This window comes from Hemitrygon akajei, chromosome 4 (assembly GCF_048418815.1).
Source record: "Hemitrygon akajei chromosome 4, sHemAka1.3, whole genome shotgun sequence".
Taxonomy (NCBI): Eukaryota; Metazoa; Chordata; class Chondrichthyes; order Myliobatiformes; family Dasyatidae; genus Hemitrygon; species Hemitrygon akajei.
This window is the reverse complement of record NC_133127.1, coordinates 142315351-142336985: the sequence shown is the minus strand read 5'-3', so window position 1 is coordinate 142336985 and position 21635 is coordinate 142315351. Positions and strand designations below refer to the sequence as shown.

Genomic DNA, 21635 nt, shown 5'->3' with positions numbered 1-21635 from the left:
TGGCAGAAATCTTAGTAGCCTGATTGAGTTCAAAAGCCACAAGGTAATTTTGCAGCTTTCCAAAATTCTGGTTAGACCAAACTTGGGTGTATTGTCTTGAGTTCTGCTCGCCTCATTTACAGGACGGATATGTAAGCTTTAGAGAGAGGGACTCACCAGGATGCTGCCTGGATTAGAGACTACATCTCATGTGGAAAGACTGATTGAGCTAGGATTTTACTCTTTGAAACAAAGGAGGATGAGAAACAACTTGATTGAAATGTACAAGATAATAAGAGACATTGATAGAATGGACAGCCAGCACCTTTATTCCAGGGTGGAAGTGGTTAACAGGAGAGGCATGAACTTCAGGTGATGGGAATTAAAATATAGGGGCCATGTCAAAGGTGGATCGTTACAGAGAAAATGGTGGGTGATGGAAGGCATTGCTAGGGGTGGTGGTAGTGGCAGGTACATAGTGGACATTTAAAAGATTCTTTGTTTTGGAGAAGAATTACAGAGGGAGAATTCTTTTATCACAACAGCAAGTCATAATGGACTGGAATTCACTGCCCAACAGTTGAGAGAGTGCAAGAGAGGCTCACCAGGATGTTGCCTAGATTCAAGACAATTAGTTGTAAAGAGATCCAGGTTTGGACAAGGCTGCATTGTTATCTCTGGGGTTTTGGAGCTGAGGGATGGCCCGATAGAAGCTTACAGAAGTATGAGAGGTAGAGGTAGGCTACATGGTGTGTTCTCTCCCCAGGGTGGAAATGTAAAATTCTATAAGTCATAACTTAAGGAGCAGATGGGAAAGTTTAAAGGAGATTTATAGGATGTTTTTCTTTTTCACAAAGGGTAGAACATGGTGCCTTGCCCAGGGATGTGGAGGAAGCAGATACGATAGCAATTTTCAAGAGGCATTTGACACAGGCAAATGAACGATCAGGGAGTGAAGAGATATATAGAGTAGAGACAAATTCAGAATAAGGTTTGTTATCACTGACATATGTGGCAAAACTTGTTTTTGTGGCTACAGTACCATGCAAGACATAACAACCTGTAAGTTACAATACAATATAAAATAAATAGTGAAAACAAAGAACAGTGAAAAGTTCATGGACCATTCCAAAATCTGATGGTGGTGGGAAAGAAGCTGTTCCTAAAACTGTAAGTGTGCATCTTCAGGTTCCTGCACCTGTTCCATGCTGATAATAATGAGTAGAGGTATGTTCTGGATGGTGAAGGTCATTAATAATGGATTCGGCCTTCCTGAGGCACCACCTTCTGAAGATATCCTCAATGATATGGCTGGATGAGTCCATGACCATGTGCAGCCACTTTGTGCACTGGAACCTCCATACCAGGCAGTGATATAACCAGTCAGAATGCTCTCCATGGTTCCTCTGTAGAAATTTGCTACAGAATTTGGAGACATATCAAATCTCCTCAAACTCCTAATGACATGTAGCTTCTGGCATGTTTTCTTTGTAATTGCATCAATATGTTGCACCCAGGTTAGACCCTGTGTGATGTTGATGCCCAGGAACTTGATGCTGATCACCCTTTCCGCTGATACCCCTCAATGAGGACTGGTGTGTGTTCACCTAATTTCCCCTTCCTTAAGTCCCCAATCAATTCCTTGGTCTTGCTAACTAAAGAATTAGTTTAAATTGTCATCATGGTCGGCAGATATCGTTGGCCAAAGCGCCTATTGTGTGCTGTGCTGTTCCATGTTTTATGTTCTATCAGTCTGCTAACAGCAGAAGTTACTGTGAGCACAATTTATTGAGTCCGTGCCAACTGAAGAAGTCATCAACCTAATCTTACCTTCTGGTATTAAAGCCACAGCTCTTCAAGTACACATGGAAGCAATATTTCAACACTACAGATTCGAAGTCTTACAGTATGAAAATAGATCCTTCAGCCCAACAAGTTTGTGCTGAGCATCAAGTACCTAACTTACAGTAAACTTGCTTAAACCCCATCTCATTTTCTCCATATCCCTATCAACTCCCTTCAAATTCAACCTACATGTTAAAGGCAGTTTGCAGTGGCAATTAAGCTACCAACCTGCACATCTTTGGGACAGCCAGCACCAGAGAGTTGTGAAAAAGTGGCTTTACCACTAGCAGTACCACTGTACTGGTAGGCTGTCCAGAAGTTCTATACTGGAGGAGTTTGATGCTTAACCTACAGGGAAGGTTGATACACAATGGAATACTTAGTCCATTGGCAGATCTCAGTCTGCTGGATGGCACGGTAGCACAGTGGTTAGCACAACGCTTTGCAGTACCAGTGATCCGGGTTCAATTCCTGCCACCAGCTATAATGAGTTTGGATGCTCTCACCGCCACTGCGCGGGTTTCCTCCTGGTACTGCCCTTTCCTCATTGCAAAAATGCACCAGTTGCCTGGTTAATTAGTCATCGTAAATTGTCTAGTGCTCAGTTTAGAGTTAAATCAGGGCTTGCTGGGCCGCATGGCTCGAAGGGCCATAGGGTGTACTCCGAACTGTATCTCAATCCGTTATGGAGTCTGCCAGCAACATACAGAAGCAGTTGGGTCAAACACTAACCTTGCAAATGGCTTTCCCGAATGAAAGAGGGGAGCAGTTCCACTATGCAGCCAATTTCAGCCATTTCCTGTGCTTGGTGGCTGAATTTTTGGCTTCCAATGTAACATATATAGAAGCTACTCAATTACTGCTTGCTTTCATAAATCTGCATCAATATGGATCTATTTACCTGTGTTAAAGGTACACGGAGAATGTACAGAAGCTCACTAAATGTTCATCATGTGTACTTTTGCATTCTTCGCTGACAATCCACTCTCACTATCCCACTGCCCACAGCTGTGGCTCAACAGAATGACAGGTCATCAAGCATCATGTTCTGCTCAGCTCAACTTGCTTTGCACGTGAATGCTAAGTGAAAACAAGCTAAACATTACAATCTGATCCATTTATCCAAAAGCTAGTCATCAATGAGAGTGGTTTTACACAATCAGACATCTTGAAATAGGAATAAGGTCTTCAGTGAGATTTACACTTACTCTTGTGCACATACTGCTGAGAAGAATCTATAAAGAGCTGTAGAGATTGCAACAGTCTTGTACCAACTGCACTGGAAAGTGAGGGGACCATCTGGAGAGAGTGCAGGACAGAGCAAGCTGATGCAAACCAAATTCAGTCAGACTAGGCTAATTCAAGAGAGAGCTCCAAAGTGCTGAAAATCATATACACAGTGCCTGTGTTTTTTATACATAAATCACAAGTATAAAAGATTTTAATCATAATTTGAGCCTATGTGTGATGGAGACCTGTCCAGAGAAAAATCAGATTGTGCACTTCCCAGTGAAATTCACCATAGCAAAATTCATACAGATGATAGTGGCATCAACATATGCTAAACTAATTTTTACCTTACCAACAGGTGTAAGTTATTGTAAGTTATTAACTTTAATTTTAATTCCCAGAAAAGCAGGAAGCAGACATCACAGCAAGTCACTGTGGAGTCATATACTGATGGATCTGGACTGAGACACTTAAGTATTGCTGATTGCATTTGCTTGCCTGAGTGTGCATTGCTCCGCTTTCTTGAAACATCATTGCTAGTGGTTATTCCACAAGACAATGATGCTGTAATGTGTGTTGGAATAATCACCATCTGCCTTACAGAACCGTGGGGCCAGTCACCGTACAAAATGCTGCCTGGAAGAGGGTTGGAGTGGTGCAGGAAACAGGGATGTTCACGCATAATGAATTTCCTCCTTCATGAATATTGCATCATCTCATTGGCAGCTATTCCGCCTGCCATGGGTAAAGCCCTCTTAAGGCCCTCACTTGTCTCCCAAGAGTAGTAAGAGCTGTCTTTTGATATGACTAACATAATGCAAAGCTCATTAACCATTTCTGAAAAAAAAAACTAAATGCCCAGATATTGTAACCTTAGAGTGCCCTCTTATTGGGCATTAGAATTAAACACAGCACCCATTTAGTACAGCAAATAAGGGTGAAATCTAAATTTTTAGGATTAAGAGTTAAAGTGCAGAAATTGTACGGGTAATTGAGATTCTGTAATTCAATTAACTGAAATGCAACTTGCCAAATGTATTAGCATGCTATTTAATTCCATGCCTTCAAGCATGATGCAAGACTTGGGTACTGCACAGCAGTTTAAAGGAAAATACACTTACTATTTAGCTGAGCCAGAAACATATGGTGATTAAATCTCGGTACGAAGTGAATTCGCTGGAAGATTGTTTTGTTCTTGAACCAATCAGTACAACCCTAAACCCTAGAGTTCAAGAATACTATGACTACTTTGATCACTTTGCATTAAAGGGGACTTTTTTTGGGATCTAATTGTGTTCTTCCAGTAACAACTGTGCATATCTACACAAAAAAATGTGTGTGTTGCTTGGATTTCCAGCATCTGCATATTTTCTCTTGTTTTTGTATATTTTATGCTTAGATTGTGTTTAATTTCTACTCTTGACCTCACAATATACTTCATTATGACCTTAGCCCTTACTGTCTAGCTTTCTTTCTTTGCAGAGGTAGATTATTCTGCTTTCTGTTATTGTTGTACCCTGTGCTACCTCAATGCACTAAGTAATGTATTGAGCTGTGTGAAAAGTATGAAGACAAACTTTACATACCTTGGTACATTTGATAATAATAAGCCAATTCCAATAATTTATGTTTTTCTTGTGAATGCTGCTTATATTCTGCTATGTTCCTGTGCTGCTGCAGTAGTTATGATTTTCATGGCACTAAATACTAATGTACGTGTGCATATGACAGAAAACACCACTTCGAATTGGGAGTCAAACTACAGGACCACAACACTGATCTGACAAAAAAAAGATGAAAAGTAACAATTACATAGTTGCTTCAAAATCTGTACTTCTGGCTAAATATTAACCCCAAGCATCAAAAAATAGGATGTAGCAAAAATTATCTGACTCTGCGAAGATTTACATTCTCTTTTGGAATTAAAACGGTATCACATTCATCATTAAAGGCTGCAAGTACCAAAGTCATGGAATTCACATTTCATGGTTAATGGTGGATGAAATCAAGAGAAGAAGGGTGGTTATGAAAGGCCTGGGAATATTTTCTGGTGTGGATGGTAAACAAGTTGTGAATCATATTCTAATGAGTATTGTTACTTTACATGGACTATAGCTAAAGCACAATAACTGCCAACTCAAACAATAAAAAGATGCTGCAAATGTAATGCAGATAGGGACTACAACTATAGTGTGAAGGAACTAAAAGAGCCAAAGGTTCAGGAACAGTTATTACCCTTCAGCCACCAGGCCCTCAGTTGCAAGGATGCAACAAACCATGCTCCCAGTAGTATTTACTTATTTGTTTAGTGTGTATTTGCATAGTTTGTCTTCTTTTGTACATTGGTTCAGCAGATATCGCATCTCTGGAAGATGATGCTGGAGAGATAGTAATGAGGAACAAAGAAATGGCGGATGAACTTAATCACTATTTTGAGTCATTCTTCACTCTGGAAGACACCTGCAGTATGCCAGAAATTTGAGAGAATCAGGGGACAGAAGTGAGTGTAGTTGCTATTACAGGTTGAATATCCCTTATCTGAAATTCCAAAATCTGAAATTCTTTTTGAACACTGACACGTCACAAATGGAAAACTCCACAAGCTGCAGGTCTCCGTGCAACACAGTCCTGAGAAGCGATCTCACATATGCAATGATCAGAAGTTAATGAAAAATAGAAAAACACTGCATAAAGCAAAAAAAATCTCAATCGTCTATACTGAAAGTGTCGATTCATCAGCGCTGAAGTGAACACACGCCGCTTAACAGTATGCCAATCGTGAAACAAGCGAAGATCTATCATGATGAACTGAAAATTGAAAGTAATTGTAAATATTCAGCAGATTGGTTGCTGAAATTTAAGAAAAGGAACAACATTAAAATTTTGAAGCATCTGCTGATCACAAAGCAGCGGAGTAATTTATTGAGTTTGTCGAGATCATTGTTGATGAAAGTCTTAACACCAGAACAAGTCCACAATGCTGATTGCTTTTATACATATAAAACCTAAAAAAAAGGTAAAATAGAAATACAATGTACTGTGTAACCTTTTAATCAAAACACAGTATCATAGGTGGAGAGCAAGCCTGCCATTGTTTCTTGCTGATCAACGGCTGATTCAGGTATTCTCCCGAAGCTGCTTTTGTTGCCCTGCACACACTATCTATTCATTATATTAATGGCATGTAATCATTTTTACTGCTAAGTACATGTGTGTAATGAACAAGTATAAGACAAAACCTGTTTACTGGTGGCTCATCAATTCAGAGTTGGAAATTATGGTGATCTCAAGCTATCTCATTATAAACACCAAACTCCAAAAAAATCCCAAACCCTTCTGGTCTATAGCATTTCGGATAAGGATACTCAACCTGGACAGAGGAGAAGGTACTTGGGAAGGTGAAAGGTGTGAAGATGCATCACCTGGACTAGGTGAACTACACCCCAGGTTTCTGAAAGATATAGCTGACAGATTATGGAGGCATTAGTAATCTTTCAAGAATCACTAGATTCTGGAAAGGTTCACAAGAATCCCTAGAGACTAGAAAATTACAAATGTCACTCCACTCTTTAAAAAGGGAAGGAGGCAGAAGAAAGGAAATTATAGGCCAGTTAGCATGACTTCATTGGTTGGTAAGGTTCCAACAATAAATGCAGTCAGCCCTCCTTATCCGTGGGGGATTGGTTCCGGGACCCCCCGCAGATACAAAAAAACACAGATGCTCAAGTCCTTTATTTAACCTGTCTCAGTGCGGTGGACTTTAGGACCTGGCGCAGCTCTGAATCCGCAGTGATTCTGTTCATGAAAATAATCACGATCACGATTGAAAATAAGGTGGAAGTAATAAAGCAATCGGAAAGAGGTGAAACGCCATCGGTCATTGGAAATGCGTTAGGCTGCAGTCGGTCAACGATCGGAACAATTTTAATGGAGCATGTGAAAGGCCCTGCCCCGATGAAAGCTAGAATTATTACTAAACAATGCAGTGGTTTAATTATTGAAATAATACGTTTCTTAAGTGTGTTATATGCATAGAAAGGTAAAATATATACTATATACTAAGACAAACATTTGACTAACTGGCGCTAAATAATACCGGATGTACCTGTTCCGACTTCAAATCCGACATAAAGACTGACTCAGGAACAGAACTCCTTCATAACCCAGGGATTGCCTGTACTTTTAAATCATCTCCAGATTACTTTTAATACCTAATACAATGTAAATGCTATGTAAATAGTTGTTATACTGTATTGTTTAGGGAATAATGACAAGAAAAAAATAATCTGAACATGTTCAAACAACCAGTGCTGGAGAGAGAACTTCCGGGTTTTCCTGATCCGCGGTTGGTTGAATCCGCACATGCGGAACCCGCAGATAAGGAGGGCCGACTGGGGTTTCAGGGTACTTGGAGGCACATGATAAAATAGGCCAAAGTCAGCACGGTTAGGAGAAACCATGCTGACTTTGGCCTATTTTATCATGTGCCTCCAAGGAGAAATATTCCCTGACAAATCTTTTAGAACTCTGAGGAGTTCACAAGCAGGGTAGACTAAGGAGAGTCAGTAGATGTTGTTTACATGGATTTTCAGAAGGGCTGCATAACAAGGTAGGAGTTCAGGATTGGCTGACTGGTAGGAAGCAAAGTGAGAATAAAGAGGACCTTTGCTGATTGGCTGCCGGTGACTGATCAAGTTGTGCAGTGGTCAGTGCTGGGATCGCCTCTTTTCATGTTATATACCAATGATTTGGATGATGGAATTGATGGTTTGTGGCCAAGTTTGCAGATGATGCAAATAGGTGGAGGGATAGGCAGAGTTGAGTAAGCAGGGAGTCTGCAGAAGGAATTAAACAGAATGGGTAAAGAAGGGGCAGATGGAATATTGTGTCGGGAGGTGTATGATCATGCACTTTAATAGAAGGAATGAAGGTTGCAGACTATTTTCTAAACAAGAAGAAATTTCAAAAATCAGTGGTGCAAAGGGACTTGGGAGTCCTTGTTGAGGATACCCTATAGGTTCACTTGAAGGTTGAGCTGTTGGTAAGGAAGGCAATTGTAATGTTAGCATTCACTTTGAGAGGACTAGGATATAAAAGCAAGGACATTACATTGAAGCATTTGTCACGAGTATTTGGAGCAGTTTTGGGTCCCTTATCTAAAAAAGGATAAAAATGATCCTGGGAACGAAAGGTTTAATGTACGAAGAGCATTTGATGGCTCTTTGGCTGCACTTGCAGGAGTTCAGAAGAATGGGGTGGGGGGATCTCATTGAAGTCTATTGAGCATTGAAAGGCCTTTTTAGAGTGGATGTGGAGAGGATGTTTCCTATAGTGAGTGAGTCTAGGACCCGAGGGCACAACCTCAGACTAGCTGGATGTTCATATAACAGATGAGGAGGGATTTCCTTAACCAGTGGGTAGTGAATGTGGAATTCATTCCCACAGACAGCTGTGGAGGTCAAATAATTGGGTATATTTAAAGTGGAGAATGATAGATTCTTTCTTAGCATGTCAAAGGTTACAAAGAGATCACAGGGCAATAGGGTTGAGAGGAATAATTAGTCAGCCATGATGGAATGGTGGAGCAAAACCAATGGGCTGAATGGCCTTATTCTGCTCCTATACCTTATGGTCTTCTGATGTAACTCCATGTGTCCTTATCTTGTTCAGTAACCCTCTTGGTGGCACTGTTACAAATGCTTTAATCAAATCCAAATGTGTTAGATCTACAGTCTCTATTCCCTTCTACCCATTCTGTTTGTTAATCCTCAAAGAACTAACAAACTTGCCAAACATGATTTTTCATTCACAAAACTATATTGACTTTGCTTGTGATTTCCTAAGTATCTTTCAATTGCCTCTTTAATCGTGAATTCCAGCATTTTGCCAACTGAATAGTGGCAGTATATTAGTGGTTTTCAAGTTCATTAGGGCTTCTCCATAACCATTATATTCAGTATCTCTCCAGCCATTTCTTTTAAGGTGCTGGTCTGCCCCCATTTTGTCTGGGGCATTTACTTGCCTTGACCTCTATGTTTAACTAGTACTTTGTTTTCCAGTGATAGGGGTTGCTTTAGGTTCCTCTGTCTCCCGAAAGTCTATGGATTTCCATTATTCTTGGGGTGTATTTAATGTCTTCTTTTGTGACTACTGATCCAAAATAATTCCTTAGAATTTCTGTCATTTGAAAATTCTAACCATAGACAAATCTTGCTGTGAATGATGATCTGACTAAATATCTGTACTCACATCAGCACTTTATCTTTCAAAAATTTTGATCAGTTCGTATAAATGTGCACAAAGCTATCATGGTTATAGAGACCAATACTGCTGACATTTATGTGAAGGAAATTAACAAATGGTACTCTTGTACTTCAGTTATATGTTAGCTGACCTGTGACATAACTATCAAATTACTCTTCTGAGATGAGCAGCTTTACTATCCCATTAATCTTGCATGTACATGACAGAAATCCAATCTAAACTGTATATACATGAGAAGAAAAGGACAAAGACTAATCATACATCCATAACATATTCAAATTTAGTAGCAGTTGTTCCAAGAGTACATCTGACAAGGATCAGATGATCTTGACCAATCAGACTCACTATATTACAAAATTAAATATGGAAGATCAAAATTTAACAATGTTTTCTATAGAAAGCTATAGTTTAATTAAACCCTCCATCTAATCTAGAGCTCCCACCATACAAAAACAAATGCAATTACTCACTAAGGCCCCGATTAGTCACCTATTTCAACCAATTCAACACCTTTCTGATGGAAAACAATATTCTGGTAGAGTTTCAGTCAGGTTTTAGGGCAATCCACAGGGAATATTGGCTCAACATTAATGCCAACAGATTCTCAGTTCTAACTCTTCGAGAATCTAGAAGTGTTGCCTTTGATATAATTGAACATAACATTCTCCTGGATTGCCTTGAGCAATGGGTTGTCCTCTCAGGTGGTGCCCATAACTGGTTTCATTCATATATCTTACAGAGAATTTTCTTTTGTCTATCCATTTTCTAAGAGATACAATGCACCTTTGGTGTTGCTCAGGAAAATTGCCTTGGTCTCCTACACTCCTCCTTATACATGTTCCCCTTGGGGCACATCATTAGAAAAGTTCAAGATAAATTTATTATCAAAGTACATATGTATATGTCACCATGTACAACCCTAGGATTCATTTTCTTGCAGGCGTACTCAATAAATCCAATAACCATGATAGATCCCATGAAATAATGCACCAAACCAGTGTGCAAAAACCAAAAAAACTGTGCAAATCCAAAAAAGACAGGTAGACAGACAGACAAGCAATAAATATCGAGAACATGAGATGAAGAGTCCTTAAAAGTGAGTCCATAGGTTGTGGGAACAGTTCAGTGATGGGGTAAGTAAAGATGAGTGAAGATATCCCCTCTGGTTCAAGACCCTGATGGTTGAGAGGTAATAACTGTTCCTGAACCTGCTGGTGTGAGGCCTAAGGTTCCTGTGCATTCTTCTTAAAGGCAGTAGTGAGAAGAGAGCATGACCCTGATGAAGGATGCTCCGTTCCTGGGAGCACACTCCGTATAGATGTACTCAGTGGTGGGGAGGGCTTTGCCCATGATGGACTGGGCCATATCCACTACTTTTTTTGTAGGATTTTCTGTTCAGGGGCATTGATGTTTCCATACCAGGCTGTGATGCAGCCAGTCAATATACCCTCCACCACACATCGATAGAAGCAAATCAGAGTTATAGAAGTCATGGCAAATCTTAGCAAGCTCCTAAGGAAGTAGAGGTGCTGATATAATTGCACATACATACTGCGCCCAGGACAAGTCCTCTGAAATGATAACACAGAGGAATTTCAAGTTGCTGACCCTCTCCACCGCGGATCCGCTGATGAGGACTGGCTTCAGAACCTCCAGCTTCCTTCTCCTGAAGTTAATAATCAGCTCCTTCATCTTGTTGAGATTGAGTGAGAGGTTGTTGTAGTGGCACCACTCAGCCAGATTCTCAATCTCCCTCCCTCATGCTGCTTCATCACAACCTTAACTCAGCTCACGACTGCAGTGTATTCAGCCAACTTGAAAAGGCAAGCAGAGCTGAGTACGCCACAGAATCAGAATCAGGTTTATTATCACCGGCATGTGACGTGAAATTTGTTCACTTTGCAGCAGCAGTTCAATGCAATACATAATCTAGCAGAGAGAAAAACAATAATAATAAATAAAATAAAACATAATAATAAATACACAATTACATATATTGAATAGATTTTAAAAATATGTGCAAAAACAGAAATACTGTATATTAAAAAAGTGAGGTAGTGTCCAAAGCTTCAATGTCCATTTAGGGATCAGATAGCAGAGGGGAAGAAGCTGTTTCTGAATCACTGAAGCCTTCAGGCTTCTGTATCTCCTACTTGATGGTAACAGTGAGAAAAGGGCATGCCCTGGGTGCTGGAGGTCCTTAATAATGGACGCTGCCTTTCTGAGACATCGCTCCTTAACAATGTCCTGGGTACTTTGTAGGCTAGTGCCCAAGATGGAGCTGACTAGATTTACAACTTTCTGCAGCTTCTTTCAGTCCTGTGCAGTAGCCCCTCCATACCATATCAGCCCCTCCATCAGAATGCTCCCCACAGTACAACTATAGAAGTTTCTGAGTGTATTTGTTGACATGCCAAATCTGTCTTGCCTTCTTTATAACTACATCAATATATTGGGGCCAGGTTAGATCCTCAGAGATCTTGACACCCAGGAATTTGAAGGAGATCACTCATTTTTGTTTTATAATCCTTCTCGAGCTCTCAAGTCTTCTTCTGCTGGTCTCTTAAATTTAAACCATCTCCATAATTGGTAGGTCAGCTTTTTAGAACTACACTCCTAAATTGTGGAATTTAATACCTAAAACTATAAGGGATGCAGACTCAGTTAACACTTTTAAATGCCTGCTCAAAACCTAGTTATTTAACCTTGTTTTTAACATCTTTTTGTCTTTTACTTTCATGTTTATTTTTATTTTATTTTCATGTTTATACTTTTGTGAAGCACTTAGAACTACACCATCACAATGGAAAGTGCTCTATAAATAAATTATTATTATATAAAAAGAGGATGTTAATCTGTAACCTAAAAACTGCAACAACAGGAGATACAATCTAGAAAGACCCAGGACAGAGATCTGTGCCTGACAAGAAGTGAATTTAAAATTTATTGTGTCATGGGGATGTCACAATTCAGATTACAGGTAAACCTAAAATTCCATTAGATAAATAGTAGAAAACTTGAGCAAATGATGGGGAAGTTTCCCTTTGCCTTGGAGACAATCTGATGTACTGTAAATATCTATAGATGCTCAACAGCTAACATTAAGGCACTCAATTCAATACATACAATCTAAAAGCAAGTTTCTCATCGCTCCTTGCTTTTTGCAAAGCCAGAGAGTAAAACAACATTCAAAAAGGTTTTATTACTCTATGACAGGTTTCAAATAAAATCTGGTAGGTTTTGATAATCTCAGGGGCTCTCAAATGGACATGTCAGTCAGATCTGAACTTTAAAATATTATACTCATGCAGTATTTAAAAGAAAAAGAAATCAGATATTGAAGACACAAAATGCAAAGGGTTGTGTTTAATTGGGACCCATCAGGACCTTGGCCCAATTAAGTGGCTGTCCTAATTAGCCAAGGTTTCATGGAAATTGTTAAGACTAACTACCATTTAACTCAGCATCAAATTATGTATTAAAATGAAATACAGAACAAATTAGGATGCTACTACAGTACCAGAAAAATGTGTATTAATTCCTAATAGTTGTTGATGGATGAATTCATCCAGCGTAGAGTGCTCTGAATGGGGTGTTCAAGGAGGGGCAGCACCTTTAATGAAGGGGTTTGTCGTGTCCATTTTGGGTCAGTTCGTTCCTTCGGTCTCTACCTGACACTCAGCTCTCACCTGTAGCTCCAAGTAACTGCATGAGGCATCGGCCTCACCCGAGTACACAGCTTCGACAGATGAGCTAAGCCAGGTGAGGGTAGCTGGTGGGCCTCACACCTGGTGAAATAGGGACATGCCTGACCTAGTAGATGAAGTTAGCCCTGGCGGTCTGGGTGGATGATATCAAAGTGAGATCCAACAGCCAAAGAAACAGTTCTGCAGTGCTTCATGGAGAACGAAGGGCAGAATAAGGCTCAGAAGATCTCATGATTGTCCACTGCAACCAAGGAAGAAGCTAGTTTTTGATGACTACTTGTACCACTGGAATCAGACTTCCAAGGTTGACAGAGTGGAACTGCCACAGTGCAACAGCTGTTCCACTCCAGTGCACAGGTTTCACAGTGATTGTTGGATTGATGGACAATTAACACACTGCTGTGTACTTTTGGCTGATTGTAAATAAACAAAATTAGTGCAGATAATTGACTCCATCCTCCAAATCTTCATTTCCACTGTAACATTCAAGATGATTGTCAACATATTCAAATTTTTCATAGTTGAAGTCATGAAATAGTTTAATTTTACTCCTGGCCATTTCTCTGGCATCTCCAAGTCTGAATGCTTGCAACTGCAGAGAACAAAACAGTTCTGAATTGCCTTACTGCTTATTTCTTGCCCACTATGAAACAAAAATCACTACTTTTTGAACAGAAATACATTTAATGGACACTATTTAAAAATTATTCACCCTAAGCACAGCATATTTTCTAACAGCCACGCAAGTTCACGTGACTGATGCTCGTTAGAAACTGCTTGGCAACCATCTCCTGTCCCGATTAAGTGGCAGAGTCCCAAATAAATGAAGGGAATCCTGGCTATTTTCTTTATTACTTTTTGTTCTTTAAGAGTTGTCCCAAATAAGTGGCTGCCCTGATTAGACCAATTAATCAGAATTCACTGTGTACTTTTAAAAAGACCAGGAAGTACTATAAACACTCTGCTGGACGTAGAGAGAACGATTGATCTGATACCATTTCAGGTTGAGGATATTCCACTAGATTTTTGCGTTTAGATTAGCGATGCCGGATTTGTGTTTCTCCTGATATGTGGGTAGGGACAGGACGACAAAAAAGGATGGGGAAGTATCATTTTGTAAAAGCCGTGTGAGATACCTCAAAGTCATGGGTTATACACAATTGTATATGAAAGTATTTTCTGCTCGTCTAGCCCTTTGGTGCTGCCTGGTTATTTGAAGCTTCCTCCTCATGCATTGATAAAACATCTGTCAGAAATGCTGAGCCTGACTCCTGCAAGACCATGATAAATAAATCCCTGTAGGCAAAGATCAGGACACGCTGGCGGCCTGTAACACTGGGGCCTAATTCAGTTCAACGCACAGCAACCCTGCCAGTTACACACACCAATAAATGTTCAGTGTAGCTGCATGAATTTTACATTAAGTTGTACAGTCAACAGAATTCCCACTCAGATTTAGCAAATTATGCTGTACTAGACTTGATGAAGCACACCTGATTTATCCAAATGCATTTCATAATTACAGTCAGGCTCTGGAGACCTAAGCCATTGAGGCATGGCAGTAACTACCTACAATAATACTCCAGAATAATTTTGAGTTAAATACATCTGCTGCTATCCTATGGTGGCAATATCAGACAGAACTTATTTAAGCAAAGCTAATTGAACTGTATGCTCTCCTTCTGAAAATATTAAAACAAATTATGACTAACATGATCCAATATGATACAATTCTATCTGAGTTTGCGCTGAATGTCAGACAGAAGAACAAAGGCTTCTGCTAAAGGCCAGGCATTAATTGTTTTGCCAACAGCAGTTTTAAACATATCAAACTGCAGTTTGCCTGCATGCTACATTGAATCTTCTTTGCAAGTGGCACAACGTTATCTAAGTGCATGTCATAATGGCCAGTCATCGCAGGAGCTACAATCACCAAAGTCACTGAGGTTTTTAATTTTGTTATAGTTTTGCTCTTCCTTTTAAATTTTGAGAATAATTTATGCTTTTCTTGTGAATGTTACTGAAATGATGCAAAGTGCCAGGAGTTTTTCACAGGACAACTACACCCATGTACTATGCACATAACAATAAACTTGACTTTGGCTTGATATATTTATTCCTTTGTTCGACTCACAGTCCCTGCACTGTACCAAGGAAACAATCATAGAAATTGAGTTGCAGTTCTTCTTCTTTTCAACCAGTCTTTTGGGGGGGGGGTCAAACAGAATTTAGTTCCCTTGCAGTTCGGTAGGATCTAAAGTGGGTGGTGATTCCAATGTAGGAAATTCAGGCTTTTGAAACAGGAGGTGTCTGATTACTTTGGGCATGAGAATTACTGCGCATAATATGATTGGTCAAGCTGGTGAGCAGTTTGTGAGGTGATTCACTCTTTCTGCCACTTCGGCAGAGCTGTGGAGAGTTTCCAATCCGCAGACTCAAAGCTCTCAGGATTATCACTCCTTCCCCACTCTGAGTGGTCAGAAGAGTAGATGGTGGTAAAATGGCGGTGCGTTCAATCGCAGTGGCTTCAACAGGGTCAACAGAGGTTTTACTGTCCTTTTTAAATGTATTTTTTAAGATTGCAAGATCTTGCTGGACATCAAGAACTTAAAATACTGGAGGTCTACCCTGTCAGGTTGTTGTTTCATATGGCAGGTGACTTTGTCTTCATATTTCTAAGCACCCATCTTAACTACGGTAATCTTATTTTCCCTCTCACATTCCCATCATTTCCACTTCATCACCCCACTCCCTAATATTCCCTGCCAATGCTTCCTTGAAACAAAATACACCAACTCTTGAGAATTCCTGTCCCTGAATGCCCAAAGAGCATCTGAAATGGCACCAAGAACCACATATTCATGCACTGGGGGCAGACAAAAGCCCCAGGGAAAATGATGGAGTGCTCCACTTTCTCCTAACTATCTACCTCCCCATCCTCACAGGTACTTTTGCCCCATAGAAGAGTTGGTTAATTCTTTATCAGTCACTTCAGAACCCGCAAGATCAGAGTGAAAGCAAGTCATCCTTGATTCAGGGGACTTAATAAGGAGGAGGAGGAGGAGAAGGAGATGTAGAAGAATTTACTGCAGTTATTCCCAAACTACTTACCTAGCATCAAGTATTTGGACTTCAGCCAATACAGCAGTAAGCCTCCATGGGATTACCTCCTGCAGATCGCTTCACTCTCTCTAAGATACATAGTTCTTGTGTGGAACTGGGGACCCAGAATGGCATTTTAACAACCTGCTTTACAAAGGCCACTTTACAAAATAACATTAGGGCATAATTATATATAATGCATTATGCTTTAAGAACTTTTTTTGCATTTAAAAATAGCAATTTGTAACTGTTTACTTATGCTCACCTATGCAGAATAATTCAAGTCTTGCCCTGTCAGAGAAATGTAGCTTTTAAAAATATAAATTTTTAATGCATGGTAGAATATTTCATCCTGACACGAAGTTAAATAAAATTCACTGCAGCCAGATGCTGTCTTCAATGGCTGTCTACAAACTATACATTACATGCAGGAGCAAAAACAGAGCGGCCAACTTCGCACTCGACTGAAAGGTTTCAAGAAGAAAGAATATTCAGGCAGCGTTTCCCAATAAAAACAGCAGTGAACTGTTTGCACAAACAAAAGCTAATTGGTCTAAGCTAAACATTCAACCACAACTTTTGTGTTTCTTTCTCAATTCTTAATATTCAATTCAAATTTTAATTCTTCATTCTCAGTTTACACTTAATTGTTTGTTCCTCATACTCCCACAGACAGAATATCCTAATCTTTCTTCAAGTTGAAAAGTGAAAGTGCCACAGGAACAGGCCTGTACAGACATTGATAATGCTAAAGCTGTTAATTCAGTGCATGATGACTGACGTTTTCCTAAAATCTGTCAGAATGGTCAGGAATTCCGCACAGTTGTTAGAATTCCAACATTTCTTGAAAGGTTCTTACTGGCAATTTTCCAGTTGTGCTCAACCCCTGGACTCCTCACAGAATTGGCACAGGTTCAGCCACCCTGCTCATCCCAAAGGAAGGGAATGGTTGCAGCTGATAAAGGATCTTTTCAGGTAATTTAAATCCAAATTATTCTGGTATTCAAGCACTTAAATTATTTTAATAGTTAACAACTATTCAAAAATTTTAGCAGAACATTTATCAAAGGATGTTTAAATACATTTGACAACTTTGCCCTACGATGTGAAATTTAATTGACATTCGAAGCCCTTCTGCCTGATTACATTTGGAAGATCTGATGTGGTAAAGGGTCTCACCAAAACATATTGGAGCAGGCAACTTACATCTTGAAGACCTGCTCCTGATTAAATTCAGACTTAGTGTTGGCGGCTTTGCTGCTCCTAGAACATTCTAAGGCAGGCATGGGCAAACTACGGCCCGGGGGCCATATGCGGCACGTTAAGCTTTTTAATCCGGCCCGCAGAACTTGATGAAATTATATTAATAAACCTTGTTAACGTTTTTTCCCCCGCAATTCTGGCTAAAAAGGGAGACCAACAACACTGTTCCCACTGAAATTAAAAATAAAAGTTTGCATATAAGGAGAAGGTGGGAGTGGAGGATGCTATCACGTATTTGCTGCACAAATCCCTCTCTCACCTAGATGGGGTCAGTGGTGCTGTGAGGATTACATTCCTGGACTTCTCTAGTGCCTTTAACACCATCCAGCCCAAGATCTTAAGGCACAAACTAACGGAGATGGGAGTAGACTCTCACATGGTGGATTGGATAGTGGACTACTTGACAGAGAGACCTCAGTATGTGCGGTTGGGAGACTGTAGGTCTGACACGGTGGTCAGCAGCACAGGAGCGCCGCAGGGGACCGTGCTCTCTCCGGTCCTGTTCACCCTGTACACATCAGACTTCCAATATAACTCGGAGTCCTGCCATGTGCAGAAGTTCGCTGACGACACGGCCATAGTGGGGTGTGTCAGGAATGGACAGGAGGAGGAGTATAGGAAACTGATACAGGACTTTGTGATATGGTGCAACTCAAACTACCTGCGTCTCAATATCACCAAGACCAAGGAGATGGTGGTGGACTTTAGGAGATCTAGGCCTCATATGGAGCCAGTGATCATTAATGGAGAATGTGTGGAGCAGGTTAAGACCTACAAGTATCTGGGAGTACAGTTAGACGAGAAGCTAGACTGGACTGCCAACACAGATGCCTTGTGCAGGAAGGCACAGAGTCGACTGTACTTCCTTAGAAGGTTGGCGTCATTCAATGTCTGTAGTGAGATGCTGAAGATGTTCTATAGGTCAGTTGTGGAGAGCGCCCTCTTCTTTGTGGTGGCGTGTTGGGGAGGCAGCATTAAGAAGAGGGACGCCTCACGTCTTAATAAGCTGGTAAGGAAGGCGGGCTCTGTTGTGGGCAAAGTACTGGAGAGTTTAACATCGGTAGCTGAGCGAAGGGCGCTGAGTAGGCTACGGTCAATTATGGAAAACCCTGAACATCCTCTACATAGCACCATCCAGAGACAGAGAAGCAGTTTCAGCGACAGGTTGCTATCGATGCAATGCTCCTCAGACAGGATGAAGAGGTCAATACTCCCCAATGCCATTAGGCTTTACAATTCAACCGCCAAGAGTAAGATATGTTAAAGTGCCGGGGTTGATTGTATTTAATGTATCTAAGTAAATTACTTAAGAACTTTTTAAAAGCTATTATTAATGCTTTTTGAGAGAGTGATTTAGATGCATATCATATTTTTACTGAGTAATTTATGTAATTAGTTTTGCTAAAACAAGTGTATGGGACATTGGAAAAAATGTTGAATTTCCCCATGGGGATGAATAAAGTATCTATCTATCTATCTATCTATAAGTTTCTTCGTTGTGTTATGTAAAAAATGTATTTGAAAATATTTTTTTCAATAAGCCTTACATGTTACATGTCATTTCTGTTAAGTGATGGACATGAGTAGTGCGCAGGTGCACGTACGTTCTCAAAATAAAAAATGCGCTCCAGATCAAATTACGCGCTCCGCATACTGGCGCGTTGTCACTGTTCTGTCCTTGTGCTGGTCGTTGTTGAGTTTTGGCACAGGGGACAATTGAATAAGAAGGAGCAGGACAAGTAGACCTGCATCTCCTACCGTTTTTGAAATAAAGACAGTCAGGAGGAGAGTGATGATGATAATATCTTGAAGGATAACAGAATTTTCAGTGCTTTAAAATAATAACTGTTACTATTAAAAAAAGCTGTATTTTATTCATTTAATTTTCAGTGTTTTAAAAGTCATTTCAATAAATACCTAAATACCATGGGACTTCAAAGACAGATATTTTGGTGTAATGCATTTGTTCATTTTCAATTGAAATTGAAGCACATGTTTTCTACATATCCCATGATATTTTATTTTCTCTTATGAGGTGTATTACCAAAACACTCCGTCCATCTGCTCCTGGTCCAGCCCCCCCTGTCAAATTTTAGAACCCTTTGTGGCCCACAAGTCAAAAAGTTTGCCCACCCCTGTTCTAAGGCATTCAAGCTGAACCAAATGGCTTGCCACGGCATTTCAGAGAGGGCAGCAGTGTGTCAAGCACATTAATGTGCCTCGGTACAACTCTGCTGCTTAGTTTTTCAGCTGTGCAGATTATTGAAATGATGAAATGTGTTAAATCAACCAGAAAATCCACAAACTGTATTTTATATCGTAGTCACGGAAATCCAGTGCTACATAAACAGTATTCTAGCTACCTTTAAATTAGAGTGAGTATTCTGTTCTTGCACCAACATAGCATGATGATAAGATATTACTGAGGTTGTTAAAGTACATTAAGTTATCAACATTCACTATCTGCCTTCTCTACAACATTCTTTGATCCCAGCACAGTGTGTGGCTCAGATGGATCAGCTGACTGGCTACTAATCTGCAGTGTTAATGCTGAAGGAAGCAGAACAAGGTAACCCAAGTGTCCCTTGGGCTCTATGATCCATTGCCATGTAGTCACTTTGGAGGTTCCTAATCTGCATTTTGCAGTGTATCTAGTGACAGCAAGAAGTTTTTTTATATATCAGAAGGCATGCTCACAGTAATTAACCACAAATAAGTAAATTATAGCACTTACTTAGGGAACAAGCAAGAAAACTAAAGACATGTTGACACAGTGCTTATGGCACAGAAGTGCAATTAGTGGATTAAAGTAAGGAAAAGATAAAGATATAATCAATGTTCCTCTCACAGCGAGTACCTTGCCTTATTACAAAGTAGTTATAAAGGATGCTGCGATATATGTGTTGCCAAATGTACACAAAACCACCAGTTCAAAATGATTTACCAAATTAGCTCTGGCAATTTTACATTGAAAAACACTGAACAATCAAAAGCTTCTAAGCTTACTGATAACTGCAAACAAAGTATTTTGATTAATATTGCTCATGATTTTCCGCAAAGTTCAAAATAAATTAGTTGGCTTCTGGAAGAGACATAAGTACTAGCAACCATTACAGCTGTTAGAAGTTCGAGTCACCATTTATTTGCTCCCTTAAGGATTAAAACTGAGATTTTTCCACCTCCTGCTAAATTAATTGCAGGGTAGCAGCTGTTGATGATTTTTTATCTGACAGTGGATGCACAGTAGCCCACAGTTGAATTAGCTAAAATAAAATGTAAGACTCTTAAGGACTAATTATAAGTATATATATTTTTTTAAAGTACATGGTTCTTACGTGAACTCCATTTTCATAGTAGCTTTAATATTGTAAGGGTGGTTTACTTTGTATCAACTTTCACTTATTCTAAGAATCAGTCTCAGCTCATTCACTTCATGTAATGAACTGAAACACAAAACTGAAAATTATAATTTGTCGGGAGCGTGCAGTGCCTGTTAAGATCACTGCAGCAAGAGATTCACATTTTGCTGCAGCATCTTTATAAATTCATTCCTGCAAAAGCAATCCTGGTTAGACCACATATAGTTCCGTCAAAATCTAGAGTAACTTTTGAAAATGAAGCACATCAAAGACAAAGATGATACAAAAGAGAAGTGCTTGAAATTCTGGAAATCTGAGATAAAAACACAGAGTATCGGATATATTGGCCATGCAGCGTCTTTGGAGAAAGAAGCAGACAATATTTCAATGTGATGATCTTCCACAAAATAGTTGTTTCTCCACAGATGCTGCCTGACTGTTGGGCACTTCAGCACTTTTACTTTTTTGTGACATGAAAATTGCCTTTGGTCTACAAAGTGTTAAACATACAAGGTAAAGATGGAAGTGTCATTCAGCTCTGTTTGGAAGCAGAGTAGAATGGACAGCTGCTAGTGTAGACTTTTGTTTTAGTGCATCCAACCAAATCAAGGTGTACATAACTGCCTCCTGAGTTATTTCTTGGCTGAACAGTTCCTGAGTGGATCCCACTGACTGCATCCAAAGTTCTCCACAACTAACCTACCCTGGATCCAGAGGGTGGATTTTCCTAGCGCTATCAGTCTATTGATGTGGCATGATATAGAACCGCGGTAACAAATGCCTGAGAAAGATAATCTGGTGACATGGGTGGGCCAGAACAAGCCTTATACACAAAATGGATCTCTACACCAGCTGACCCAACTTTATTTGCCTCTACCTTTCCCAG

The 21635-nt window shown here is 39.9% G+C and overlaps 1 protein-coding gene across 3 annotated transcripts in view; it reads right to left on the bottom strand.

The window, feature by feature from the left end:
• tenm4 (teneurin transmembrane protein 4) overlaps nucleotides 1-21635 on the bottom strand; it is a 2228071-nt gene that overhangs the window by 575347 nt on the left and 1631089 nt on the right. Inside the window, exon 1 of one of the 3 annotated variants that reach the window (XM_073043453.1) lies at nucleotides 4641-4692. The exons of the other annotated variants lie outside the window; for them this stretch is intronic. Within the exon in view, the coding sequence (XP_072899554.1) occupies nucleotides 4641-4650 (10 nt within the window). The 5' untranslated portion in view covers nucleotides 4651-4692. Of the gene's footprint in view, nucleotides 1-4640; nucleotides 4693-21635 lie in introns of those variants that run through there. 3 annotated transcript variants of the gene reach the window in all.